The 10,967-nt window shown below is 37.5% G+C and overlaps 1 protein-coding gene and 1 pseudogene across 1 annotated transcript in view; both read left to right on the top strand.

Annotated features, from left to right (window-relative positions):
* Positions 1–10,967, top strand: part of SHOC1 (shortage in chiasmata 1) — an 80,862-nt gene that overhangs the window by 28,568 nt on the left and 41,327 nt on the right. The window contains exons 8-10 of the mRNA XM_081804084.1: positions 4,980–5,071; positions 5,784–6,026; positions 9,760–9,762. Coding sequence (XP_081660210.1) covers positions 4,980–5,071; positions 5,784–6,026; positions 9,760–9,762 — 338 coding nt within the window. The remainder of the gene's footprint in view (positions 1–4,979; positions 5,072–5,783; positions 6,027–9,759; positions 9,763–10,967) is intronic.
* On the top strand, positions 2,524–3,772 carry LOC102728822 (casein kinase II subunit alpha-like; annotated as a pseudogene).

The raw sequence follows: 10,967 nt of genomic DNA, 5'->3' as shown, positions 1-10,967 counted from the left end.
ATGGTCTCAGGAAGGTGTCACAGCACACGATGGAGGAGCCCGGTATTGAGAGCCCCAATTACCTTTATCTTCTGGCAAAGAATTGTGTCATTTGGGGGATAAATCTGTGATATACAAAACTCTACCATGAACCAGAACTGCCCATATCAGATATGAACTCTAAAAAATCTCATGGAACAAGTACAGAACCTACTTCTAATTTGTTTAAATACTTTTATCCCTTTGCTGAGGTGCAGATGTTTATTTGCAGGACCTGTACTGTCTTTTTTAGTGCTCTTTTACTCCACATACCCTAATTCATCTGTTAAGGCAGATTGACAATCAGAAAGAGAAACTAGCAGAAATTAGTACAATCTTGAATTTCAATCTGATATTAAAAGCATTTACTTAACTATCAAAAATTCCTGTTAATCACACAAGTTATATATCTACTTATTGAAACTCAACTAATTAGAATTTATGAAATTTAAATCTTATCTATGTATTATGATTTGCCTAAGTTAGAACAAAAAAGACTTTTTAAAATTAGCCAAAAGTTCTGGGGCCATTTGAAACAACTTAAAGAGGTCATTTCATCACTGCTATATTGATTAGCAAGAGGTAAATCACTTCCATTTGGTTTATGAATATAAAAAACCTTAAAATTCCTATTCTAAAAATGGGTTTTCACCTCATCTGTGAATCTAAAAACAAAGAAAAAAGTGTTAAAATAAAAAAACAACAGAAGGGGAAAATAATGTGTAATGTTACTGTACTCTTAATTTGCTTTTATGGCCCCAATTACTTTTATTTCAGAATACAACATTTTCGCTGGAAATATATCCAGTTAACAAGTATTTTGGGTGCTTACCACATGTCAAACCCTGTGCTAGATTTTATGGCGCTAAAAAGAAAAGTCTGTGTAACACCGGACTTTATTTCCATACTGGTTACTGAATTGTGAACATATTTTTATATATGACCAAACAAATTCAGACATGTCTTCAGAAAGTTCCATTAAGAGTGAGAATATTTGTTTATATTATGGCCTTCTGTTGGACTTGGCTTGCTTTCCTTTTGCTTTAAAGTAATTGCCTATAATCTGAGGTGTCTGGTTGTCAGAGATCTTGGTAAGGTTCAAGAATTATCTAGAATCTCACAGTTTGTCATCTCATCCTAGATTTTGGATTATGTAGGTAAATTGGATAGCTTAGACATAAAACAGCTTTCTGCGGCCCAGGACTGTCAACTCAACTAGCAGTACTTATAATTAGCGTGCCCACATTTGTTCCATATGAACAGAGAAACAACACAATCAATTCTTGCCTTGGAGTGAGAGGTTTGGGGGCATAGATTAAGGGGTTTGAGGATTAATGTTATCTTCCCTACCAAGGCTAGTAACTTCATAACTACTGATAAGCTGTGATTTACACTAATTGTCATGCATCTTCCTTTCTCTTCCTAGCACCCCAAAACATGCAAACATACATCACTCATTCACACACCCACCAAGATTGAAGCACCTGAACTAAACTTTAGCACTAAACTTTTACCTTCCTAAGAAGGTAGAGCAGACAGGACTTTTTCATAATTCTGATCCTCAACCAGCAGAGGCTCCAGAATTTGTTTAGGATGGACTTGGGGACAGCAATTTTGGAAAAAAATTGTGTTAAAGCTACAGTCTTGTATGGAAAGTACAGTAATTTTACTTAAATTATATTTTTAATTTGGGTGGCTTATAGGGTTGGTGCTGCCACACTTCATGGAAAGAAGTGCTAAAACCCTCCTAAGTCAGCCTCCTTTGGCTCCAGGTTTCATGGAGGGAGATAGAGGTAGGAGTTAAGGTATAGGCAAGCAGGAGCAATTAAAGAGGCTAACAAATTGCCAAAACTTCCAAAGGGAGGAAAAGTAAGTATATGAAATTTGGTCTATGAAAATCTACTTCAATTTAACATTTATAGAGTAAATTTTTCACTTGCTTTTGAGTGTAAAAAAATACTTAGAAAAATAATTTTTTTTTTTTTTTTAATTTTTTATTTATTTGCGAGAGAGAGAATGAGAGACAGAGAGCATGAGAGGGAGGAGGGTCAGAGGGAGAAGCAGACTCCCTGCCGAACAGGGAGCCCGATGTGGGACTCGATCCCGGGACTCCAGGATCATGACCTGAGCCGAAGGCAGTCGCTTAACCAACTGAGCCACCCAGGCGCCCAGAAAAATAATTTTCTTAAAATAAAATTTTATTACATGGTGTGATGAGCACTGGGTGTTATATGCAACTAATGAATCACTGAACACTGCATCAAAAACTAATGATGGGCGGCTGCAGCCTTGCTCTGGTCCCTGTGGCAGGCAGCCAAGCTGTGTCTCCTCCTCTGCCACCGCCATATTGTCTGTGTGAGGAGAGGGGAGAGCCGCCGCTGCCGCTTCCACCACAGTTTAAAGAAAACAGGTCTGAAACAAGGTCTTACCCCCAGCTGCTTCCGAACAGAGTGACCACCAGATCTCCAAACATCAACTCCACCTTCGTTCACCAACCTGTCAGACATGTTGGGACCCGTGCCAAGCAGGGCCAGCGTTTACACAGATGTTAATATGCACAGACCCCGAGAGTACTGGAATTATGAGTCACACGTGGTGGAGTGGGGTAATCAAGATGACTACCAGCTGCTTCGAAAATTAGGCCTGGGTAAATACAGTGAAGTATTTGAAGTCATCAACATCACAAATAATGACAAAGTTGTTAAAATTCTCAAGCCAGTAAAGAAGAAGAAAATCAAGCGTGAAATAAAATTTTGGAGAATTTGTGAGGCAGTCCCAATATCATCACACTGGCAGACATTGTAAAAGACCCTGTGTCACGAACCCCTGCCTTGGTTTCTGAACACGTAAACAACACAGACTTCAAGCAATTGTACCAGACGTTAACAGACTATGATATTCTATTTTACATATATGAGATTCTGAAGGTCCTGGATTATTATCACAGCATGGGAATTATGCACAAATGTGAAGCCCCATAATGTCATGATTGATCATGAGCACAGAAAGCTACGACTAATAGACTGGGGTTTGGCTGAGTTTTACCCTCCTGGCCAAGAATATAATGTCAGAGTTTCTTCCCGATACTTCAAAGGTCCTGAGCTACTTGTAGACTATCAGATGTACGATTATAGTTTGGCTATGTGGAGCTTGGGTTGTATGCTGGCAAGTATGATCTTCCGGAAGGAGCCATTTTTCCATGGCCATGATAATTATCAGTTGGTGAGGACAGCCAAGGTTCTGGGGACAGAAGATTTATATGACTATATTGACAAATATAACATTGAATTAGATCCACATTTCAACGATATCTTGGGCAGACACTCCCGTAAGCGATGGGAACACTTTGTCCACAGTGAAAACCAGCACTTTGTCAGCCCTGAGGCCTTGGATTTCTTGGACAAGCTGCTGCGATACGACCACCAGTCATGGCTTACCGTAAGAGAGGCCATGGAGCACCCCTATTTCTATACTGTTGTGAAGGACCAGGCTCTAATGGGCTTGTCTAGCATGCCGGGGGGCAGTACACCTGTCCGCAGCACCAATATGATGTCAGGGATTTCTTCAGTGCCAACACCTTCACCCCTTGGACCTCCGGCAGGCTCACCAGTGATTGCTGCTGCCAGCCCCCTTGGGATGCCTATTCCAGCTGCTGCTGGTGCTCAGCAGTAATGGCCCCTTCTGTCTCTTGATGCCTAAGCAGAGGTGGGGGAGTCCTCACTTTCCTTGATGCAGCTTGCACCTGGCGGGGAGGGGTGAAATACTTCAGAAGCACCGTGTCTGAACCGTTGCTTGTGGATTTGCAGTAGTTCAGTCATAAAAAAAAAAAAATTATAATACGCTGATTTTCTTTTTTTTTTTAACTCGAACTTTTCATAACTCGGGATTCCCTGAAAAATTACCTGTAGGTGGAATACTTCACGGACAACATCTTTCCCCCCTTTCAAATTCAGTTTCTCATCGCTAAAGGACAAAGATGAACCAGCCTCAATCCTGGCTGCTGCATTTGGGTGGAGATATCTTCCCATGTCCACCATTGCTCCCCAACCATCCCACACTATGGGGGGTTTATATCTCATGCTCTTCTCCAGAGATTACAGAAATGTAGGTTCTTCAAGGGAGGTGGGAAGGAAGGAGGAAGGGAGGGCCCAAGCTAAAAGAGCAGTGTACTGCTTGTCACTTTTCTCACTTTACTCCAAGTGCTTCAGTGGGGTTGTCCTGGTCAATCTCGTGGAAATATGTCTTAGTTTCATTGAGATGCTGAAAATCTACCCCAAGTGCAGACAGGTCCTGAAAACTTCTGTTCAGTATGAATCATGTCTTATTGACCTAACCCTAAATCCAACTCACTTCTACTTTTAGTTTCAGTTCAGTTTAAGATTATAATACCTTCCCTCCCAGGCTCCTTACCTTGGTCCTCTCCCCTTTCATCTCCCCATGTGCTCTATAGCTGGTGGGAGGGGGAGGAAAAGTCTTTTTCAGTTTTCTTTGACTTGGCCATTTTGAATTCAGTTAGTTACTGGGCTTAACTTACTGCTTTTTACAAAAGAAAAGCATTGTCTATATGGGTTTCATGCTAGCAACTCTTTAAGAGCTAATGGAAGATGTGGCCACCCCGAGTTTCATCTTAAGCTTTCTGCCTTCTTTTCTTCCTTTCTTCCTCTTCCTTTACATGCCATCCAGTGAGAAGACCTGTCCCTCAGTCTTGTAAATGTATCTGAGAGGTAGGAGCAGAGCCTCTATCTCCAGTGAAACTGAAATGGTAGACCTGTAATTGTGGGAAAACTATAAACTCTCTTGTTACAGCCCTGAAAAAAAAAAAAACAAAAAACTAATGATATACTACTATATGTTGGCTAATTGAATTTAAATTTTAAAAAAAGAAGAAAAAATAAAATTTTATTATACAAAAAGTCTCAATATTATTAATATATTAGGCTTTAACTCTTCTTTTTCAGTAGTTTGCTTACTGCTGAAGAATCAGCTAACAAAAACTGGATGGTGTGGCAGTTAGAAAGCTGCAGAAGCTCATTGAAACCATTTTTGCTTACAGGTAAAGATTAATTGATTTTGAATGCTAAACAAAAAGTAAAGGTGAGAAGGTATAATTAGTAGAAATGCATTGTCAGCTTTATTATTTTTTTATTATTGTTACTGTCATACACAGTTCCAAAATTAGAATTTCAGAATTTTTCATCTTAATTTTGGGTTGATGCTTATAATGCAGATAAAAGTAGTTGTGCTACTTCAGTTCCTCCATACATTATGATTTGTTATTATTTAGATTAAAAGTAATGAGGTGGAAAGCTCTGTGCCACAGTATCTAAGATGATAGTCATCATAAAATCTGGTCAAATATATCTTCTAGTTTAGGTTCATTATAATAAAATAGAATTTCAAATTTAGTAAATCTTACTTTAATTCTTTAAAATGTTATCAAATGTATTAATTTAGTAATTACTAAAATGTTCAAACAAAATAATGGTTCTATTTCCTAGTAAATACTAGAATAATTTTAACTTTATGATATTTCCATAGATTGAAATAAATCACTTATGTGACTTCTATTGCTATAATATTCTGGACTTTTACAAGTATTACCATCTTGAAGACAAAATACTAGCTATATAACTTCAAGTTTCACTTTTTTACCAATGTGTGAAAATCTGTTTCATAAGGAATTTTCAGTGTGGTTCTATTTATTGTGTTTTCTTTTACCCTATGAACTGCTTCTATTTGTTTTTGGTTTGTTATTGTTTTTTAAGTGCCAAGAAGTGAAGAGCCCAACAGTCAATATTCAGTTATGGATTTGAAAAAGATATTTTCTATTGAAGAAGAAAGTCTTGTAGTTAATCCTATAAGCACAGAGTGGTGGGGAAAAGGAGGACTAAATCTGAAAGAGGCAGAAACTTTGGAACATCTGAATACATATTTGTGTCATGATGATCTATCTTCTGATGATACTAAAATGGAGATATTTTTGCCAACAAAAGTGCTTCAGTTAGAATGTAAGTACGCAATAGTAAATATCACTTGTGTGAATTTTTCAGAATGAGAAAATGTTAGATACTGGCTTTCTACCAGGTGATTGGGAAAATGAAACGAAATTCCAGCATTCAGTATTAGCCCTGGCTCTGCCAGAATTTATGACTTTGAGCTCCATTAAGCCCCATTTTCTTCCTTGAAAAAAAATGAGGAAGTTTGACTAGCTCATCTTAAAATCCTTTGTTGTCCTAAAATTCTATAGTCTCAGTTTTTAAAATTTCTAGCCATTTTCAATTAAAGTGACTTTCTTTTTATAAATGATTAATTGCTAGCCCAGTGTTTATTAATATCAGACTAGACTCAAAGCAGCACTGTTATTTTTCTATCTGACAGGTGAACTCTGGGTGTTCAATAATATCTAATAACCTCTCTTTAACAATAGATAATCTTCCTTTGTTTCCAAAGAGTTTACTCAGTAAACATTTTTTACTTATACAATTTAAGGCAGCAAAATGTCTTTTGAGTATCTATATTTTGAGTTATTTTGGTTGTTATATATGCCATTATAATAAATGGAACATACTTAGTCTGAATTACACATTTTTGAAGTATATACGGATTATTTTTAAATCAGTTTGTGCAACAGCTTTAGATCTTAAAGAAGTTGGGAAAGTTCACTTTTAGTTTATTATAGAGTAAGTAAATATATTTAAAAATGCATTTTAGATATTATTGTGTGTGTTGGGAGACTGCTTTAAGGGGATAGGAAGTGGGGCAAGATTTGTTATCAGCAAGAGATGTTTCAAAGACAGACCTTTGAAGTATCAGGAAGAAACTCTGACATTATATTCTTGGCCAGGAGGGTAAAACTCAGCCAAACCCCAGTCTATTAGTCGTAGCTTTCTGTGCTCATGATCAATCATGACATTATGGGGCTTCACATTTGTGCATAATTCCCATGCTGTGATAATAATCCAGGACCTTCAGAATCTGTACACCAGTCTATCTGTCCTAAGGCCCAGGTGGGTAACTCAGAAGAATTTTAAAAGAGATTAAGTCAGATTGCTAGACAAAGAAAAGGGAGAGGAAGATTTTATGGGGTCTTCAAATATCCAGAATAATGTATTATATCTATAAGACTATGTAAAGTCTTTATTATGGTATGTAACTATTTTGAAGTTAAAACATATAATTCACCTTGACATCCAACAGAGTTATGATGATAGTTTAATTATGAAGTTTAAAAAGCAATAACTGAAAAGAAAACAAAAATAAATAAAAAGCAAGAACTATATCAGGAGCTCATTGCCAAGTTGTCAGGATATGGGTGATTAAACAGAGAGAAGTAGAAGAAAATAATCAGAAAAGGGAAATAATAAACAGTTCATATTTGCTTGCTAAACATACCAGGATGTCTCTAGAAAATATCTCAGAGGTTTCGAATTGGTAGCCTCTGATCCTAGTCAGCCCATATATTATTGACCCATATAGTGTTTTAATTATTTACCAACATTTACAGTTTGGAGGGTTGCAGATAAAGGATCTGTATTTTGAGATTGTCTTTAAAAATTCCAAAAACCAGACCCATACTCTTATATGGCAACAATTGGTTGGAACCAATAGCAGCTCACCACTTTAGACAGGCCGTTAATAGCTCCCCACCTCCAGTTCACCATAGTTCCCAGCCCTCATAAATTGAGTCCAGGTGTTAGTTGGCACTTAGCATTACTCTTGCACTTTTGTCTTACATTTAGTATAGTTAGAAGGAAAGTAAAATGTTTCTTAAACCAATATCTCTAATAAAAGCAAAATCAAAATTACAGACTGCATTTGGAAGAAAAAATTCAAAATTTATCTTCCTCAAGATTATGATTTAAGCATTGGCAATATATTTTTTAAGATTTTATTTATTTATTTGACAGAGAGAGAGCACAAGCAGGTAGAGTGGCAGGCAGAGGGAGAGGGAGAAGCAGGCTCCCTGCAGAGCAAGGGAGGCCCGATGTGGGACTCGATTCCAGGACCTGAGCCGAAGGCAGTTGCTTAACCAACTGAGCCACCCAGGTGCCCTTAAGCACTGGCAATATAGTTCATTCATTTACATACCTTATTTCTCTGGCCCTATAGACATTTAAGATTTTCTCAAACGTTATAAGGTATAAGTTACATATAATAAAATGCACCCATTCTAACTGTACGGTTTTATGCATTTTGACAAATGTGCATACCAATGAAACAACCCACCACAATTAAGATACAGAATATTTCTTGTTTTACATGTTTTTATTTAAATTCAATTAATTAATATATAATGTATTATTATTTTCAGAGGTACAGGTCTGTGATTCATCAGTCTTATATAACACCCCGTGTTCATTACATCACATGCCCTCCTTAATGTCCATCACCCAGTTACCCCATCCCTCCACCCACCCTCCTCTCCAGCAACCCTCAGTTTGTTTCCTTTGATTAAGAGTCTCTTATGGTTTGTCTCCCTCTCTGGTTTCGTCTTGTTTTATTTTTTTCCTCTCTTCCCCTATGATACCTGTTTTGTTTCTTAAATTCCACATATCAGTGAGATCATATGATAATTGTCTTTCTCTGATTGACTTATTTTGCTTAGCATAATACCCTCTAGTTCCATCCGTGTCATTGCAAATGGCAAGATTTAATTTTTTGATAGCTGTATAATATTCCATTGTGTGTGTGTGTGTGTGTGTGTGTGTATTTATATATACACCACCTCTTCTTTATCCAAGGATATAGAATATTTCTATCACCAAAATGTTTCCTGTGCCCCTTTATACTCTGTAGTCATTACATTCCTCTCTTCGTCTAACCTTCACCCCTGATCCCAGGTCAGACCCATGTGTACTTTCTGTCACTATGTATTAGTGTCCCTTGTTCTAGAATTTCATTAATGGAATCATATAGTAACTATTTTGTGTCTGACTTCTTCCACTCAGCATAACACTTTTGAGATTCATTTATGATGTTATGTGTACGACTAGTTCATTTCTTATTACTGAGGAATTTTTCATATGGATGTACTCCAGTTTGCTTATCAACTCTCCTGGATGTATTTCCCAGATTTTTACTATTAGGAAAAAAACTTCTAGAAGTTTTTTTGTGGACATATGTTATCATTTCTCTTGATTGAATATCTATGAATACAATTACTGAGTCTTATGGTAGGTATATATTTAACTTCATAAGAAACTACTAAAGGGGTGCCTTGGTGGCTCAGTCAGTTAAGTGTCTGCCTTCAGCTCAGGTCATGATCCAGAGTCCTGGGATCAAGCCCTGCATCAGGCTCCCTGCTCAATGGGGAGCCTGCTTCTCCCTCTCTGGGAAGGAGCTCCGAGAGCTTGTGCTCTCTCTCATTATCTCTGTCGCTATCTCTGTCTCTCTCTTTCTCTCAAATAAATAAATAAAATCTTAAAAAAAAAAAGAAAGATGGGGCGCCTGGGTGGCTCAGTCGGTAAGCGTCTGCCTTCAGCTCAGGTCATGATCCCAGGGTCTTGGGATCGAGCCCCATGTCGGGCTCCCTGCTCCACAGGAAGCCTGCTTCTCCCTCTCCCACTCCACCTGCTTGTGTTCCCTCTCTTGCTGTCTCTCTCTCTCTCTGTCAAATAAATAAATAAAATCTTTAAAAAAAAAAAAAGAAACTACTAAATTGTTTTCCAAAGTGGTTGCACCATTGTGCATTCACACTAGCAATGTGTAAGAGTTCCAGTTACTCTATATCCTTGTCAACAGTTGGTATTGACAGTCTTTAATTTTAGCATTCCAATGGGTGTGTTGTGGTATCTCAGTTTGGTTTTAATTTGTATTTTCCTGATGACTAATGATGGTGAACATCATTTTACATGGTCATTGGCCATTTGTATATCTTCCTTTAAAAAATATATTATAGGGGCACTTGGGTGGCTCAGTCAGTTAAGTGTCTGACTCTTGGCTTCAACTCAGGTCATGATCTCATGGGTCATGAGATCGAGCCCCAGGAGCTGGCTCCAATCTCAGCAGGGAGTCTGCTTGAATATTCTCTCCCTTTGCCCCTCCCCCTACTTGCACATGCACTCTCTCTCTAAAATAAATAAACCTTTAAAATATACATATATATTATAGCTTTATTGAAATATAATTCACATATCATAAATTTATCCATTTAAAGTATGCCATTCAATGGTTTTAGTATATTCACAGAGTTGTAATCATCACCACAATCAATTTTAGAACATTTTTCTCATCTCCCAAAAGAAATCCTGTACCCATTAGCAGTCACTCCCCATTTTCCCCAGCTGCGGAACCACTAATCTATTTTCTGTCTCTATAGATTTGTTGACTCTGGATGTTTCATATAAATGGAGTCATCCATGTTGTAGCATGTACATATCTTACGTGAAGTATTGCTCAAATATTTTGTCAAATTTTAAATAGGCTTTCTTTTTAAATATTAAGCTATAAGAGTTCTTTGGATATATTGAATACAGTCCTTTTTCAAGTGTATGTATTGCAAGTATATTCTTCTGGTCTGTGGATTGCTTGGTACCTAAGGTTTTTACCTTTAGACTTAATTGCAAGCCTATTGGCAATAGGGCTTTTCTGGAATTCTTTCTTTGTTTGGTAACCTAGTTCCAGGATTAAGAAAAAGAGGTCTGAATTTTTGCCCTTTTTAAAAATTTATATTATTCAGGCCAAAATTGATTTTCAAAGCAATAAACAAAGTACTTCCAAGGATCAAATTATATCAATAAGAACTTACAAATAGGGGCGCCTGGGTGGCTCAGTTGGTTAAGCGACTGCCTTCGGCTCAGGTCATGATCCTGGAGTCCCTGGATCGAGTCCCGCATCGGGCTCCCTGCTCGGCGGGGAGCCTGCTTCTCCCTCTGACCCTCCCCCCTCTCATGTGCTCTCTCTCTCTCATTCTCTCTGTCTCAAATAAATAAATAAAATCTTTAAAAAAA

The sequence above is a fragment of the Leptonychotes weddellii genome, chromosome 14 (genome assembly GCF_054177405.1).
Source record: "Leptonychotes weddellii isolate Sample4059 chromosome 14, ASM5417740v2, whole genome shotgun sequence".
NCBI classification, from domain to species: Eukaryota; Metazoa; Chordata; class Mammalia; order Carnivora; family Phocidae; genus Leptonychotes; species Leptonychotes weddellii.
Note: the sequence above shows the minus strand (reverse complement) of the source record. Positions and strands in the feature narration are given on the sequence as shown.